The sequence below is a fragment of the Anoplophora glabripennis genome, unplaced genomic scaffold (assembly GCF_000390285.2).
Source record: "Anoplophora glabripennis isolate ALB-LARVAE unplaced genomic scaffold, Agla_2.0 scaffold134, whole genome shotgun sequence".
Classification (NCBI taxonomy): domain Eukaryota; kingdom Metazoa; phylum Arthropoda; class Insecta; order Coleoptera; family Cerambycidae; genus Anoplophora; species Anoplophora glabripennis.
In genome coordinates, this window is record NW_019416384.1 from 476,550 (window position 1) to 495,499 (window position 18,950).

At 36.9% G+C, this 18,950-nt stretch overlaps 1 protein-coding gene across 1 annotated transcript in view; it reads right to left on the reverse strand.

The window, feature by feature from the left end:
- Positions 1 to 556: 556 nt before the first annotated feature.
- Positions 557 to 18,950, reverse strand: part of LOC108903817 (disintegrin and metalloproteinase domain-containing protein 10) — a 162,618-nt gene continuing 144,224 nt past the window's right edge. Inside the window, exons 7-13 of the mRNA XM_018706119.1 lie at positions 14,385 to 14,509; positions 11,530 to 11,658; positions 10,130 to 10,298; positions 9,697 to 9,866; positions 7,520 to 7,687; positions 5,336 to 5,713; positions 557 to 3,468 (exon numbers count right to left, since the gene is read on the reverse strand). Coding sequence (XP_018561635.1) covers positions 2,500 to 3,468; positions 5,336 to 5,713; positions 7,520 to 7,687; positions 9,697 to 9,866; positions 10,130 to 10,298; positions 11,530 to 11,658; positions 14,385 to 14,509 — 2,108 coding nt within the window. The 3' untranslated portion in view covers positions 557 to 2,499. The remainder of the gene's footprint in view (positions 3,469 to 5,335; positions 5,714 to 7,519; positions 7,688 to 9,696; positions 9,867 to 10,129; positions 10,299 to 11,529; positions 11,659 to 14,384; positions 14,510 to 18,950) is intronic.

Here is an 18,950-nt window from a genome sequence, read left to right on the forward strand (position 1 = left end):
CTATTTGAAAAATCCACTAGAAATTTCGAATTTAAACTCGAAATTTTTGGCTTGAAATCAAAATTTTTGTTTCAAAATAGGAAATTCCATATTCAAACTAAAATTTTGGGTTTAATTTAGAAATTTCGCGTTTTAAAATTGAAATTTTGAATTTACAACAGAAAAGTTCAAGTTTTAACACAAAATTTCAAGATTTTAAGTTTGAACTCAAAATTTCGTGTTTCAAAGACAAAAATTTCAGTTTCAACTCAAAATTTCAATCCTGACTTCGATACTTATTAAATAAAAAAAAACATGAAGACTTTCCTACGCTCTCACAGTGTTTCTTTTCTCGATAGATAAAAATTAATGATTTTAGTCCAACCATAAATATATTTTTATTTTTTTTTTCGAGTTTCAAGGAAGAACATTGATACACAAGAAGGGTACACAAAATAGTACTTTGAGGTACACTTTTCAGCATTTTCGACTTTTAAAATCCTATATTGAGTAGTACATCATTTATTAATTATAAAAGCACGCATTTGGCACGCTATGTTGATCTTTTTTTTTTTTCATCTCCTTCGACTTGACACAATAGTATCCCGAGGACGAAAAGAATGAGACGAGAGCTATCAATATGCTACTTATAAGTTAAAAGGTTCATCTTACCCTTTTCGGTCCGACGTACGGACTCACAGTACAAAAACGGCACTGTAAAAATACCATACAAGCGGCACTTTATGTACAATAATGAAGTGTATGTAAATATATAATAATTTATTTTATACAAACGGGACTGCGGGGTAACGTTAGAACAACACCGTAAACGCGCTTGGGGGGCCATTTCGACACTTCCGTGAAGTTCCTTGCGTTTACCGAGGAGATAGACGAAAAGTAGTTCAAACGTACCGGGATTGATTTTTGTCACTTTTGCTTTTCTTGACGTCTTTAAGGTGATTTTCTGTTTTGATCGGTTTTCCATGACGCTGTACAATTATTTTCACTTATTTTTGTTAAAATTTATGAAATTTTTTTCTGTCTAGCGAGATATTTTTGTACAACATCCGATTCTAGTTCAATAAGCCTTAAACACATATAATTCAATTGTTTCTTGGTACAATTTAGTGTGCCATGCATTTTTTTCACTGATATCCTACTTCCATGGCACGCTTATTAGATTTTTACAAGTAAAAATTTGAAAAAATTTGCTACTTTGCTCTAGCTGAATGTTAGGGCTTCATTTTTAAAATGGCGTCAAAATTTTTGTCTAAACCAAGAAATTAAAAATAAGCTGAAACGAACAGAAACGAAAAACGCCCAGTATGTCCGAACGAAATCAAGATCCCGAGTTGCTGCTTTCGTTGTTCGATCTTTCGAGCTCAAGACATTTGAACGACCCTTTGTCTATCGCTCGGGGAACGAGACACTTTCAAGTGTGACAAAATTGTCCCTTTTCGTACAGTTGCGGACAAAAAAAGTTCCCAACTTAAACAATCGAAAGGGTTTAAGTAACGAAACAAACAAGTCTTTAACAAAGTGGAAACTTTTTGTTGTCCGCGTCTGTACGGCTAGTGGTCCTGTAAAAATACTGTAATTCCTGATATGTTTGGTTATTCCTGCGGGAACGACATCGGTTTTTGTGGTTCCGGTGTTATTTTAACGTTACGATAATTAAGATTAAAAATCACCTGCGGTTAATACGTGGTCACTAAAATCAAACGCCGACGAGGGAAATTTGAGAACAAAGTCAGCGTTTGATTTCAGCGATACTCGTCGAGTCTGACAAAACTTTGCCAGCAACACGTTTAAGTACGTCTACGGGGATGAAATCAAGTGTTCGTACGGGCCGTTTCTGAAATGACCGGAGGAATTGAAATGGTGGCAGTTTTATGGTGTTTGATTTAAAATTTTGTTTTTTTCAACAATAACAGTCGGTAAAATGGATTTTGGCAGAGACACGGTACAGATATGGACAATAAAAAGTTTCCTACCCAAAACATTTGTTATTTAATTACTTTTATAATTTTTTTTGCCGTTTTCTCATTATGGTACTTTTGGATTCTTTATCATTTTAAATCAGAAACCTTTTTTTTTGTTCACAGCTGCGCTATGTTCCATCCAAAATTGTTTTCGTTTTGGTATTTTGGACTTTTTTAAACTTTCCCTAGTTAAGAAACCTTTTTTTTGTCTACGACTGTACTAAAAAAAAAATCCAGTAATTTCAATATTTATACAACAGATTTTGGCATGGATGTGGTACAACCCTGGACAATAAAAAGTCACTTTTAGAATTTTTAAACGATTTTGGTTGTTGAAAAGCAAAACATCATTTCCAGAACGCCCGAATGAAAAATTAACAATGAATTTGAGCATTAAATTCCAGAAAATTAACCCAATGCATAGAATTACTGACAAAGTTTTGGCAGTGACGTGACACGACGACAGAAAAAATTGGTAAAGCATCTCAAAGAGCGCGGAATGTCTTCTCCACAGCCTTAAACGTATCGAGGGAGCGTGTCAGTTGTCCGAGCACAAAAACTCGTTCTCGGACAGGAGCACCTCCAAATCGGACTGGACGGTATGGATGTTGGAGTCGATATCGAGGGTGAGCTCCGTCGGCGGCTTGGGAACCTCCGCGGCCGCCTTCTCTCCGCCGGGCCGCTGCACTTTCACGTCTTTTGCATCCTTCACGGTACACACTAACACACCTGTCCTGGGCGGCTTCCTCTGCGGAGCACGTTCCACCACCGCCGTAGTCTTCTCGGGCTTACGCAACTTAACACTAAACTTGAACGGCGGCTTGTACACCACCTGCAGGCGCACCCTGTCCTTCTCGCCGGGGATGTTCCCGACGCTGTGCGACTTGCTCTTGTCCGTCCGCGGCCGGATCGTGGGACGTTTGTGGGGGCTCCTGCGCGTCTTGTCCGTCAGGCCGACGGGCGTCGACTTCGACTTTGGCAGGGCGTACTGCGACTTCATCAGCCAGTTCTGCACCTTGCCCACGGGATCCGTATCGGGCGTCGACGGGTTGTGTACGACGTCCGCCGCTCCCACGCCCTTCTTGCCGTCCATGTCCGCCTGGACGCTGCTGTAGTCGATGATCTCCTTTTTCTTCTTCTTCTTCTTTGCCGGCGAGGGCTTCTTCACTTTCGGGACGTCCGTTGCTGTCGCCTCTACGGGTTTCTTCTTGGTTTCCTCGGCGCCCACGGCCGCCGACACCCTTTTCTTTTTCTTCGGTGACGTCTTGGTCTTGCTGGGGCTGTTGAGGTTGTTGTTGATGGACTCGACCTTGCCCTTCCGCTTCCTCTTGATCTTGCCGTCGCGGACCTTGCGTTTCAAGGGAACCTTGGATCGGACGCCCGGATGGACGGTGACGCCCTCGCCGTCGGCCGGCACCCGTATTGCCTCCTTGGAGGGCTTGTGCATTATCGTGATGGTCTTGAGCTTGTTGCTATGGCGCTTGCCGAGGTACTTTATGCTGAGCGCCTGAAAAACGTAATCGTGTGTTTGATTTTGTCATACAAACATGCAAGTTAAAGAAAAAAATTTTAAAATTGTGTTGGGTTTTCGAGTTACTTTTAAAAGCGGTCTAGCTGCCTCGGAGAAGCTTCACATTATTTAAAAAAATGTTTTCTGAGGTACTGTTTTTTTATTAATTATGCATTTCCAAGTTTTACCTTCTTGTATTTTTTATTTGTTTTGAAAAAATTTATTCATTGGCAAAAACGTACCTAGAAATTTGGTATCAAAAACATACATGACTTTATTTGATGAGAATTTGAAGAAAATTTTTAAATCAATTCAAATTAGCTTCATACATTTAAATAAAGCAAAATTACGTTCTTAAGAAAGTTGTAAAAAGGCAATAAATTGTTTATTTTTTTTTGTGCACCAAATTTGAAACAAGAAATTTAGAATATAAGACATAACATTCAAGTATGAACTTAAAATTTTCACTCAAACCAAAAATTTTAAAACGAAAGTCGAAATTTTGTCTTTCAAATTCGAAATTTCCTATTTAAACATGAAACTTGGTATTTCAATGTTGAAATTTTTGGAATTTCGAGTTTATTTGCACCTGAAGATTTGAGCCTTTCAACTTCCTTTAAAAAAAAAAAGATTTGAGTGAAAATACCTATGGAATTTCAAGTATGAACGCGATATTTTGAATTTTCATTCAAGTCAAAAATTTCCTGTTTCAAACCTGAAATTTAAAATTTTAACCATAATTTAATGTCAAAATTCATAGTTTGTTTAATTCCGAACATGAAATTTCTGTTTTGAAACACAAAATTTGGGGTTTGAACTTGAAAATTTGTGTTTGAAAGCGTAATTTTGATTTGAATTTAAAATTTCGATATATTTCAAACATAAAATCCTGAGATTATGCTTAAAATTTCTTGTATTAAACGCGAAATTTAAAATTTAAACCATTTAAAAGTCAAAATTCTTAGTTTGTTTAATTCTCAATACAAAATTTCAGGTTTGAAACACAAAATTTGAGGTTTAAAGTGAAAATTCAAATTTGAACATAAAATTCTGAATCGGAACACAAAATTTCGAATTGAATTTGAAATTTTGATATATTTCAAACATAAAATCCTGAGATTATGCTTAAAATTTCTTGTATTAAACGCGAAATTTAAAATTTAAACCATTTTAAAGTCAAAATTCTTAGTTTGTTTAATTCTCAATACAAAATTTCAGGTTTGAAACACAAAATTTGAGGTTTAAAGTGAAAATTCAAATTTGAACATAAAATTCTGAATCGGAACACAAAATTTCGAATTGAATTTGAAATACAAAGTATGAACTTGGAATTTTAAATTTAAACCATTTTAAAGTCAAAATTCTTAGTTTGTTTAATTCTGAATACAAAATTTCAGGTTTGAAACACAAAATTTGGAGTTTGAAAGCGATATTTCAAATTTGAACATAAAATTCTGAAACTGAACTGGAAATTTCCAACTGAACTTGAAATTTCATATTTGGACTTGAAATTTCAAAATTAAACTTAAAATTTGTAATTTGAAACACGAAATCCTGAGATTAAACTAAAAATAGTGGTTGAAACATAGAATTTCATGAACAGGAAATTTGGTAGATAAAAAAAATATAAATATGTATGGCCTTTTTACGCTTTCCTACGTTTCTGCATTAAAATAAATCTAGTCCCTAGCCTACACAGAACTTCGTTTAGCCCAACCTTGTGAAAATCAACTTACTCATCCGCAAAGAATTAGAAGTATCTTAATCTATAGTTGAAAGAAAAGTAAATTATTAAAAGATTTAAAACGAAAAAAAAAAAACAAACCGTATCGAAATTATACAACCAACTACATCTTACACTTACCAGCAACGCGATGATCATCACGACTATGGCGGCCACCGCGTACCAGTAATCGATGATCCACCTCTTGAAACTGGCTATGCTCTCGTCGGAGAGCAACAGCTTCCTCAGGGTGGCCAGGGGTCCGGAGGGGTCCACCTCCCGGCACACCTGGAACACGTCGCAGTAGCCGATGTAGTTGTTGCACGGGGTGCCGGGCTTGGCGAACATGTCGGGGATGTCGTAGGGCTTCTCGTTCCACTCGAAGGAGGAGACGCAGGGCTGGTTGTCGCCCGGCAGCTTGCAGCACAGCTCGCACGCCTTGGTCTTGGGGTCGCTGTCCGCGGGTATGCACTGGCATGATTCCAGTCCGTACGCTAGGCATATCGAACCGGTGCATTCCTTGAAGGTTGAAAATTTGTTAGTGGACAGGCGAGGTATATGAAGAATTTATCGTAAATCAATGTTGATTTTTTAAGTTGGGAAATATTTCTGATTATGGAAAACGTGTAGAAAGAGGCATTATTAAAACTAACTTAAACTTTTTTGTATCACTAATATCGAGATGCAAACAATATTTTCTTGAAAACTGCAATAAAATTTAAAAAAATGTGTTATATACAACAATTTAATCTATATTTGAAATCGTTTGAACCGTGTTTGGAGCAAGACGGTTTGGGCACGGTGACTATCATAGCGATAGCAACCTAATAAACAATAAAAATTAATATTGTAATTCATATTCCAAGAGTGTTTAATTCAAAATAAGCTCGGTAAGTGCTGCTTCATAATTAATCCCCATAAAATCATTTTCCAGCCACTGGTCAACTGAAAATTTAACGAAAATGTCGACCATTGACAGTCTTGGAAAAAGTTTATTTATAACGTAATGGAAAATAACCATACACTTAAAAATCCGATATAGCAATTAAAGTTTCCTATTTGGTTGATTTTTTACATTTTCCCTTTCCATTTGCAAGTAAAATAAAACAGAAACTTACAAGGCCAATAGGTTTATAATAAACAAAGTTGTGGAAATTTTGAGGTTGTGGTAGAAAAAGAAAAGGTTTATTTATCCAAAAAAGCATCAATAAATCTTACGATATCCGTAATAAATTGCAAAAAACTTACGTTAAAATCAGATTGATTTAAGAATTAAATCTACATTATGACAAATTCACTTCATTTGAATTGAAAACTTAATTGACATTAGGTTAGGGAATTTTTGAAACTGACAACTACGTTACCAACCTTAAATAGGCGGTAAATTTGAATTTCGGATATTTGTTTCCATTGAAAATTGTTCCCGAAATTGCAATTTTAGGCCAACAAACAAGTCCGAAACTGACGATCACGACGATTTAGATGTATTTTTTTACAGTTCGCAAACAAAATAATAAAATATGCTAAAAAAAGAAGGTTGTAGGTAAAAATTATGTACAGGATGTAATTACAAAAGTGGGATCTACATTATAAATTAATAACAAGAATTTCATATAAATATGTTTGGAAACGCCTCGTTTTTCAAGATATAGGGTGCTCAAAATTAATGAAAGTATGCGGTTCACTTCAATTTGCAAAATACAGAAATTCTTGGATTATTATTATCATTACTTCGAAAATAACTGTTGGTGGTGATATTTTCAGTAATGGTTACGAAATTGCGTTTAGCGTTTATTGACCCAGAAAAAGTTATCAGTTTTCTTGTAATTTAAAAAAAATACGACTTTTTTGAAATTTTGAACGCCTTCTGTCTCGAAAACGAAACGTTTTTGGACACATTGACAACCTTTTCCTGTTAATTTATGCCGTAAAAATCGCCATTAAAGTTCGGCCAAGTATTTGAACTACTCCCTATTAACGAATTCCGTTTACAATTCGTATTCTCCCGCGTAACGAAATAATTAATAAAAGAACGTCACGGGGAACGGAAAAGACACTTTCATCGCCTCTATTAACATTTACCATGTTGAGTTTTATTAAAAGAAACGGGAACTTCTCCGGAAAACTTCAGTTCAAACTCAATTAGTTCTCCTCTAAGTGCTCCCACTTTGTGAGCGCCCGAAAAACTTTGACGCGGAGCGGGAATTCATAAAAAAAAACCTCCTCTCACACAAACAAACGATTCTGCACGTGCTTGACCACAATATCGAAAAAATTATATACATTTTTTTTTCGAGCGAGCTACAAGAATCGCAATTTACTCACCCCCATGAAGCAGACGAACTCCTTGTTGCAGATCGTCTTGTTGGGCTTATTGATCGAAGGTGGACAGTGCGGGTCCCTTCCGTTACAGAAGCTCTCGTCCCTACACCCGTTGTCGTCCCTACATTTGTCTCCGAACTTCACTTGACAATCTGCCGTGCAACACGGCCCCTGAATACACAAAATGAATTATATACGCATCGCCCTAAACGCGGGAACATCTTGGGGCAATGGGAATAGGAACTCTCCGTCAAAATATGTATAATAGGCATACGGAACGGAATATATCATCACTGTGAACGATCCGGTTCCGAAATTTGTAGTTTGAACTTAAAATTTCGAGTTGGAATTCGAAATTTGATAAGTAATACAAAATTAAAAGGAATTCCAGTTAAAATTCGAAATATCAGTGTGAAATTTCAAGTCCTCTCGAAATTTTAAATTTCGTTTCATGTTCAAATGCTAAATTTCGAGTTTAAATAGAAATGTTCGAGTTTGTGTTAAAATCAAAATGTCATACATAAAATTTCGTGTTTCGAATTCGAAATTTTGTGTTTCACATAGAAAATTTTAAAGTGAATCTCGAAATTTCAAGTCCAAACTCGAAATTTCAAGGTTATACTCGAAATTTCAAGTTCATATTCGAAATTTCAAGTCCTAACTCGAAATTTCAAGGTCATATTCGAAATTTTAAATTCAAACTTGAAATTATGAGTTCAAATCTCGGAATTTCGTGTATCGAAAGTCGAGTTTCAAATTTCAAGTCCAAACTAAAAGTTTCAAGTTCTTATTCGCAATTTAAAATTCAAACTGAAAATTCTGAGTTCAATCTCGGGATTTCATGTGTTGAATTAATATTTAAAGTCAACTTTTAAAATTTCAAGTCCAAACTAAAAATTTCTAGTTCTTATTCGAAATTTTAAATTGAAACTGGAAATTCTGAGTTCAATCTTGGAATTTCGTGTGTCGAATTAATATTTAAAGTCCAGTTTTAAATTTTCAAGTCCAAACTTAAAATTTCAAGTTCATCGAAATTTTAAGTGCAAATTCAAAATTTTGAGTTCAATCTGAGCATTTGGGATTTCAAAGTTAAAATATTTAGTTGAAGTTGAATTAAAATTCGAAATTTCAACTTCAATCTTAGAATTTCAAGTTCAAACTTTAAATTTTGCGTTTCACATAGAAAATTTAAAGAAATAATTTTCAAATTTCAAGTCCAAACTCGAAATTTCAAGATCATATTCGTTTCGGGTTCAGACTTGAAATTTCATGTTTCTAATTCGAAATTTTGCGTTTCACAGAAAATTTAAAGATAAATAATTTTAGAAATTTCAAATCCAGTCGAAATTCCAAGTCCATGCTCGAAAATTCAAGGTCATATTCGAAATTTCGAGTGCAGACTTGAAATTTCATGTTTCTAATTCGAAATTTTGCGTTTCACAGAAAATTTAACGATAAATAATTTTCGAAAATTCAAGGTCATATTCGAAATTTCGAGTTCAGACTTGAAATTTCATATTCCTAATTGGAAATTTTGTGTTCCACATGGAAAATTTAAAGGTGAATCTCGAAATTTCAAGTGCAAATTCGACGTTTCAAGGTCATATTCCAAATTTTGAGTTAAACCTCGGAATTCCAAGTGCAAATTCGAAATTTCAAGTTTAATCTCAGAATATCAAGTTCAGACTTGAAATTTCGGGATCAGACGCATACGAGATTTCATGCTTCATTTTCGAATTCGAACTTTAGAAGCCGTTTCAAGTTTCAACTTCAAATTTGAATTATAAAGAAAATACACAATTTAAACTTGAAATTTCGAGTTAAATTTAGAAATTTCGTGTTTAAATTTGGAATTTTGATTTCTTAGACGAGTTCAAACCGAAACTTCTATAAAAATAGAAAAACTATTGTATATTTTTATATGCATTTTTTCGACCTTTAAACTTGCACGTTCGACTTTAAACACAAAACTTCGACTTTGACACACGAGAATTCAAGTTTGAACACGAAATTCCGAAATTGAACTCGACATTTCGAGTCTAAATGTGAAAGTTTGTGTTAGAAACTGAAATGATAATGATAATAATTGTTATTTGTCAGCTAAACTTTGAGGATTGCCACAAAAAAAAACATCGGAGTGCAGTTAATACAGAAGAGTACTTATAAGCATCGTTACTTACTTGTGAAGGACTGCAGATGCTTCTGGGGGTCAAGTGACAAGGAGGTTCGTCTATTGGGGCGTATCTCCTCATGGGGAAGCAGCACTGATCCCTGCAGTCCTCTTCCCACCCGCAGTCGCATTCCTCGCCCTCTTCCACAACCCCATTGCCGCATATGGCCGTTTTCGGTTCTATTAAAGTTAAAAAAAGAAGAGTAGAACACATTTACAGCCTATAATGGTAAATAGTAGCGACAATACACTTTTCGAATTTTTCCGTCACAACGGACATATCTTAAGACTTGTCCGGCGGCGTATGGCCGCCTTAACGTTCCATCCGCAACCCAATTCCCTATTTTCCGTCACGAAAAACATTAACAATGATCGTTCATGAACGTCGACGAAACTTGAATTATAAATAAGGACATTTAATGAGGGCTAATCGGCCGATTTACCTGTAAAGCACCCCTTGGGGGAGCGCGCCTTGAAGTTGAGCACGGGGTTGATGCTCCTCAGGCTGCAGGGCGAGAAGCGGTTGTTGTTCCTCTTGTCCCCGGAGGTGGCGCGAGCGAACATGATGAAGTTGCCGTCCTCGCCCCCCGGACTGCACTGCTCCGGGTCGTGCTGGAAAACAACAAAACGTGCTGTTTATTTTCGCGGCATTTTCCCAGGGGATGTCACTGAAGAGGAGGCGGTCGTAATATCGCATTTAATTAGTAGTATCTGGTAATATCAATGTTGTTTTTAATACAGCTGTAGTATTCGATATTCTTTTGCTTTTTATGACGAACGAAAACGTGTTATTTTTCGGGTAGAACCGTACATTTTCTTTAAAAGTGGTTTAACCCCTCGAAAAACGAATTCCGTTAACCGAACGCGAAACGCTTTATTGTTGTGCCGGTCTTATTTAAATATTCAATTCGCTTAATTTCGCTCACAAAGAGCAAACGATTTTATATTTATAATAAATTGCCCGACGCGAGTTTCCTGGAATAAAAACCTCCCTTTTTCATCAAGAGAAACGGCAAAACAAATGTATCAAATGTTCCTCGTTTACTTTTGTATTGCTAATTTAAAAAGGAGACACGTTTTTCCGGGCGTCGTCGTCGGGGCAAAAAAAAGGATAAAATTACAATTACATACAAAAGGGACGCGAGAATAACCTTTTCCTTTCCGCGAGCGCGTACAGAGAAAACGCCGGAAGATACGAAAGATCTAAAATTTGTAACGACAAAATTGCGTTGAGGTACTTGGTGCAGGGAAATTTGAAAAACAATGCATATTGTTTATTAGAACCAGGCCCAAAGAAAAGTTCCCACCCAGACTATTTTGATTACACAAGTATTTCGCTCGAAATATGAAGAAGCAGCGACGCCCGGCTACCTTACATAAAAAAATTAATTTCCCCCGAAAACCCAGCTTTCAGGAGACACCTCCGATTGGGTATTCGACAGGTTAGACTCGACTCGGGACAATTAATTACCTCGAATTAATGTTTCACTCTCCCGGCGCCCGAAAGAAAAATTAACGACAGAGTTTTAATTAAAATAAAGTAATTACTATGAACCGACGACTTGGTGGGAGGGGGATGCTTTTCGTGACGTCCCGACGCGATATCCAGAATAAAAACGGACGTTTTTTTCGGGGTGTTCAATTTTTTCATTTCAATGTATTCAAATAATTGACGAAACTGTACAGGGTGGACCAAGTTTGAAACTATAAACATATTACGGTTTTTACGAATTTTAATGCTGATTAATTGTATATGGTATAGTTTCGAAATTAGTTTTTATACAGTGGCGTACACAGATCAATTGATTAACGATAAAAATTGCCAACAGTAACTTTTACTTACCGGGGATCCGAAATTGTGGCCGATCTCGTGAGCCAAGGTCACGTGGGACACGGCGGGGGGGACGTGCTTGCCGTAGTTCAGCAACGTCACTATGCCCGTATTCAGGGACTTCATGCTACCCCTGTAGTGCTGAAAGGGAAGACACAAGACTTATTTCATGAATTAGATGAGTAGCTTATGTGCATGGTTTTATAATTTTTCGGATTGGTGTTAACTTTTCCAAAAAAGTGTCTCTAAAGAGCTTGAAGGTTCAAATGACCTTGAAAGTAATCGTTAAGGTTAAAAATCCATGGTCTGTTTTATTTTCTTTACAATATAAACGTCATATAAAAAATATAACTGCGAATGTACTGTTATCGTTATTTTGAAGACATCCAACGTACTATTTAAATGCGAACGCATTTAAAGTGAGGTTATTTTACCACTACAAGAAACTCGCGATCCTCGACTGTTAAGCTAGTCAAATAGTCGAAACTATCTCGTTTTTTGCCAAAATTTTCAGTAAACAGAGACACGCAAATATTAGGAAAAATTTCGTAGAATTGAGTGAATTATTTTACCCCAGCTGAATGTTAGAGCTTCATCTTCAAAATGACGTCCAAAGTTCGCAAAAAACAGTTTTTTTCATAAAAAAAAATAAACATTTTAGGAGGAAAATGTTTTAGACGAAAGTTGTAGAACTTTTTATAGCGAAAATTTTAAGCTCAGCCGTATGTCAATTGATAAACAAATGTTTAACGAGTTATTGCAAAAAACGGCTAAAAATTGCATTTTTATAAAACTTCTATATCTTTAAAATGAAAAAACTTAACTTTTAGAATATGTAGTCCTTGGCAAGTAGAATAAGTGCATTTTTATAAAATTGCAAAGTATTTGATAGTTTTTCCAAAAATTGAGTTATTTTGTAGGTAATTGATACAGAGATTCATAAACTAAACGCAGTGCTTTTAAAAAAAAATTATTTTTCATTATGTACAATACATATAAAATTTGGTGACTAAATTAACATTTTTTCATGATTTTACCAAATATCGTGTATTTTATGATTTCTACGTCCTGCTAAAAAAAATGCTCGTAACTTTATAAACACCGAAAAAATTTAGTTGGTGTCAAAAATATACTGATTTTTTTACAGGAAACGCCATATTATGCGGTAGACTGTGCTACGAACTCCTCAAGTGCTGCAACATAAGGTTGCTNGATTTTTTGAAATAAAATTTTTTCTCGGTTTCTGTTGGCCTTAGGATATTTTTTTTAATTTGTGAAAAAATGTCAGCTTTCAAATGGCAATACGGCTATTTCGATTAAATTTCAACGGTAAGAAGATCTACATTTTTCGACACGAAAAAAGAAGTCAAAGTTTCGGTAGATTTTTCGCATATTTCCAATTATTTTGCAATATACACAGTTCTTCGACTCTTAGAGAAAATTTTTAGCCCAAGATGGGTCACGTAAGTGCAATACTGTATGATTTATTGAAACTTGAAAAAAATGTCTTATTTTCGAAAAACTCAATTTTTGGAAAAACTATAATTATTTTGAAATTTTACCAAAATGCACTTATTCTACTTGTCAAGGACTACATATTCTGAAAGTTTCGTAAAAAAACCTTTTTTCATTTTAAAGATACAGAAATTTTAAAAAAATGCGAATTTTAGCCGTTTTTTGCAATAACTAATACATTTTTTTTATCAATTGACATCGTTCTGTGCTCAAAATTTTTGTTATAAATAGTTCTACAACTTTTGTCGAAAACATTTTTTTATAAAATGAAAAAAAAAAAAACTGTGTTTGCAAACTTTGGACGTCATTTTGAAAATGAGGCCTTGGAGTAAAGTAGTTCATTCAATTCTACGAAAATTTTCCTAATTTTTACGTGTCTCTGTTTACTGAACTAAAATTTGGTAAGTGAAAATTTAATTTGATTGGATTGTTATCAAATTGCCGAACTAACTTTAAACTTATGAAAATTTTGCAACGAACTATATTCCATTTCGTGTTATACTGGCAACACTGCACAGTCTAGTGTCGTCGTACTTATCAGTAATCACCAGTGGCGCACGAATTTTTCCATTAACACGCACGCCGCTGTCGTAAAGCCCCACGCGGCGCATTCCCGCACAGTCTATTAGCCGGTCTTGTAATTAGTTTACAGGTGTTAGCGTGGGGCTTATTGTGAGGAGTTATTAGCCTCGATTTCTGGCATTGTGGGCCGGCCGACGGCGGGGAACCCGATACTATATCGGTTATAGTTTGGATACCGGCTAATTACGACTAACTGGGGCCGGTAATACAGGGATTACGGTGCGGCGTGGATATAATATGTTTATCTCCCTTTGATCTGGCACAATAACGGATGGGGTTGTTTGCCGGAGATGGTATCGGATCAGTCACGAGGATCGGATTACGAGGAGTGGGTGAGAGGTTTGGATAAGTTTTTTTGCGAGGTTATTTGTACCGGATGCTTCGCTAAAGATCTGCCAGATCTAATCATTCCTGGGAAACATATTTCTCGTGTTTTTTTTTAAGGAAATAACAACTGAAAAATTTTTCCGTATTTATCAAAGGAATAGGGTATAACTGACGCCCTATACAAGCAACGTCAAAATTAGTTAAAAATTTCTCTTTGTCATGTCAAAAAAAATAATAGTGCCAATTTTTTTGTTCGTACTCTGCCAGTTTACAAAATTATTGCGAAATTTCAAAATAAAATTCAAACATTGAACGTCCTGTATCTTTGAAACCAGCTTCGAGATTTCCCAACCTGTATACATCTTACGCATCGACACTACACTAATAATAATTACCAGAAGATGGTTCACTAGCTGAAAAAAATATCCCAAATGTGTACTCACCCCATTCTTCTCACACACCCCACCGGCATTCTTCAGATCACCCGTCCAAGCCAGACCCAGAGTTCCCATCTCGAAATCCCGGTAGGTGAACATGTACGCAAGGCAAAAAGCATCATAATCTTCCTCTGTAACAAAAACAGCACCTAAATACACCCTCATATCAACAACAAATTTAATAAAAAGGGAATGCGATTAGATACAGGCCGTTGAATGGGCTCATTTTAATCATCACGTCGTATTTCTCTAAAATTTCCACGGCCAGAAACGGTTTTATCCGCTACAACTCGCCGCGTTTCGAACTCCCCTTTAATTTAGCGTCAAAATCGCGTTCAAAAGCTTCTTTCGCGGGGTAGGAAGCAGCGGCGGCTCGTGGTAACAAAAAGGGGAAGGTTAATTTTAAATATTTATCTTACATCCAATTGTTTGCGACTTCTCGTCAATATTTCTTTATTCTGGGCCTAGCTAAAGCACTTGTATTTCCTAAAAATGTATTTTTAAAGTCCAAAAACAAAGCACTTTTTCTACTACATTATTTTTGAGATTCACATTTTCAGAAAAAATACCACATTGTTAATAAACAGCAGCTTCACTATTATAAGAAAAATCTCTGTTTGAAATTACTATCATTCAGTTTCAACTAGTTTGTGACTGAATATTTCGTTTTTTTTTTTCACTACTGGTTGGAAGATGCGCCGAGTCAAAGGCGAAATTCATTTAAATAATTCCTGGGATATGATCGGGTTACCCCCCGAGGAAGGAATAAGAGACGGACGAAAGCTGATACGGCGCGATATGATAAAATATAAAAAGTTTTATCTGCGGACGGGGATGAAATGAAAACCGGGAGGAAACTGATTACCAGATTGCATGTCGGCCGTCTGTCACTTGAATAATATGAGACGACATTTCTATGGGGGTGTCTAATGCTGCTTTAAAACGTGTTTGGGTCTCAGTCATTTCTACGTCTAGGATGTTTCTTCGCCAGGTTTACCGGTTAGCTTCAATTTTATATTATTCGATTTGTTTTCCTTGTTACTGCGTAGTACAACCACAAGTCGACTGGATATCACATCTGGTATTGTTTTAAGCGAAAAAAAAACTTTTGCATTAAGCCCCCCCGGGAAAGCTATAAATATCTCCAGTTCCATTGATTCAGAATGCTAACATTGTTTTTGCAATGCCTATCTCGTCTCACGGGATCGATAGGCCTTCAAGTTTCGTAATTTAATAATTCGGGGGCATTTAAAATTCATTTGATACTTCGAACGAAAGGGTAGTTGTTTAGAAACCACACCCTCTCCTTCGGCATTAAACGATTACTTATTTATAACTTCAAAAACGTACCACTAACGGCGGTATTGATTAGTAAAACATTACTTTCCGTAGCGGTTGAATTATGTTTCGCTTTTACTCTTCTAATATCATGTAAAGAACATTACGAGCACGTTTGTGAACAAGCTTTTTCCTAATTTCAAGACGTATTTTCCGCTGGGTATTGTACCTGAACAATTAAGAACCCCCCCAAGGCAATTTAGATTATTTAAGTTGCGCTTCCCGACGCGGAGAACGGCGGAATGAGGTCTCTTTTCATTTAAATAAACGGCCTAAAAGGTACCCGAGAAGTTCGGAGGGCTTTGTTTATCGGTAAGAAGAGCTGTTTTCATTATTACTGGCAAAACGACTCAATTGGACAGGAATTAGCAGGAAATGTTCGAGTTTAAGTTAATTGAGATAGAATTAGGGAAGTAGATCGGATTTAAACGAAGCGTTCGTGATTTTTTTATCGTTGAAGTAAGGAAAATCAAGGAACGACATATGCGTTAAAAAATAAAAGGCAATCAATATCCAGATTTTTACTACAAACTCATTTTGTACGAATACAGGAAACGTGCGAGCGATTGTCTCACGCGAAAAGTACGTAGTTTGCCCCCGATCCGGGCATTCAAATTCGTCCGGGGGTTTTCATAAATTCCCGTCAAAATATAATCTAACGTGCCTCAAGGATGAGCGGCGGGGCCGCCCCCGCCTCGCCCCGAGGCCCGCGTCGCGCCCGGAATAGCAAGCAGACGAATAAATCTCCGGAATTACTTGCGGTGGTTGGCGTCGCGCGTCGATCGCCCGCCTTTTCTATCAGGTAGCGTCATAAAACAATGTCACCCGGTCTAATTGCGTTATTAGGGGTGTCACGGGATTCGGGAGAACGGAGTTACGTGTGGAAAATTAATGAGCAGTCTTAGGCGCCGCAAGCAAATGTGCCGGGGATTATTCTGGGCTGGGAATCCGTTTATCCGGATGCCTCCGTTCGAAAATTAGGCAAAAAAAATGCCGGATTAATCGCCCGATTACCGGGTCTACGGTCCTGAAGGCGGGCATTATTTTCTTATGAATAAATTCATAATAATCTTGGTATTATACATATTTTTTCATTGGAACTCTTCTTTCGGGCTTTATTTTATCCGCAAACGACGGAAAAGTTAGGAGTCAAGGAATTAATTTAGTTTTTTAATAAAAGAATGTATTCTTCGCGAAAATTAACATTTTGGCGTGACGACTGACGACCTCGTATGCCTTGCATCATCCCGATCTCGAACTCCCGCAGCAGGACAAAGCTGTTACACTTAGGATTCAGCCTTAATTAACTGTACCAACAAGAGTCGCCTAAGTGCCCCGCACATAAACCCGGTCTATATACGGCGTAGCACACCAACAACAAACTCATATTAGCATAGTAATATATTTAATACCCAGACGTTGTCGGAATTTATACGCCACGCCGCTAATACATTATAGGTGGTTAAACGTGTAAACAGGCCCACATACAAGCGACTCGATTACCGACCTGGAGCAGAAATATGCGACAAGACCGCCTCGTCCGGAATAATGGACAGTTAGTCACAAGTTATTTACGTGGCATATGCTCAAAAATGAACAGAACTCAACGTCAAAACGTAGTAAAATAATTTTTACACAAAAATACACTTCCCCTAAACCGCCCGAGGATTTTCCAGTTGCGGATCGCGCTGCCCTTCCCCATCAATATTTCCGTCGCAACTTAAGATTCAGGCGTTTTTTTTTCCCAATAAAACAATTGGGATGTTTGCACGGGGTCTCCCGCAGAGGGAATTCAAACGCGTCCTCCCTTTTTCATTATAAGGGTTAGGAATGAGTCCCATCTTTCCTGCTGTCGCGACCCCAGAGCTCGAGATATAATCAGTGATTTACTCGGGGCGCTCACGGAAAAAACCGTCTGGGCCTAGCTGGGGGTGAGCGATATGAATTTAGTGGGACCCGATCGAACACGCTCGCAGACAGGTTATTATAATTTTTTCCATAACGTCTTCTTTAAACAACGTAAGGGCGAAAATAAACAAGTATAGCGTTCGCGCGCTTGAATTCCTAATGCGGCGGTAAATATTGTTCGGGAACGACGGAGAAAATAAACGGGAAATTTTACTTGCTTTATTAGACGCACGTATTTTTTTAGGAAACAATGTTTGGTTTAGTCATTTTTCTAGGACTCTTAACTAGTTTGTTTTACCAAAACCTATGAAATTAACTTTTATTATTGTTTCGTTTCTAAATGTCATATTGAAGTCAGAAACCTTCCCACAAGTCCATAAAACTATTTTTCAAAATAGTCGTTTTCCGAAGGTCGTCTTGAGGTTAGTATTTTTTTATATTTGGTATTTAGGCCTCGGTGGTCAAACGGCAATGACCTTGAGGTGACAGGCTAATGACCAATGACAATATTCTGAAGAATTTTAAAGCTGATTCCAGGAATTTCGCTGAATATTTTGTATTTTTGTATTAAGCACATAAAAACCAAATTTTCAAATGATCAAAGACGATTTTACTTCCTTTCTTATCCCTGAAGCTGTTCACCATTGCAGGATTTAATTTTCAACATCCCCCAAATTTATTTCCTTTTGTGCAAATTCCCGTTTTTTAATTTATTAAGTAATTTTCGTTGTACCTGTTGTAAGAGGATTTCCCTCCGTAAATCATATCGAATGCCGCACAATAGCTTGCGTGTCAATACGGATTGAAACCGAGCCGATCGTTCCCTAAAAAAAGGTTTTCGTTTTATTAAAAATCAAGAAGAGTGCTGCACGGAAGCTGTTGCGATGATGTACTGCTTCCCTGTAAATTAGGGTTTAGCACAACTTACCGCTTTATTTATGGATATTTTAAAATAAAAACCACTCGCCCATCGATAAATTTTACCAAATTTTTCATTCGTGTACTTTGAACCGAAAAAAAAGCACTCCCCTAGTGCCTTTTCCCCGCTCGACCCCATACGGCGTCGGGGGCCATAACTCAGCCGCCTCGTCTAACGGGGGTTAATGCAGGACGGACAGACACATTATAACACGGTACGTGACAGGTGTAGCCCGTGCCAGCGACAGATAGTTACGTCGATTTATGACCGCCATTACCCCCGGGGATACGCCGTCATTTCCATGGCGTTTGTCCGTCCACGTATGGGGCCTGCCCAGGTCCAGGAATTTTCATTAAACCGCTCGTGAAATGATACCCGCCGTTAAAATATTCACAACGTGTTGTTCA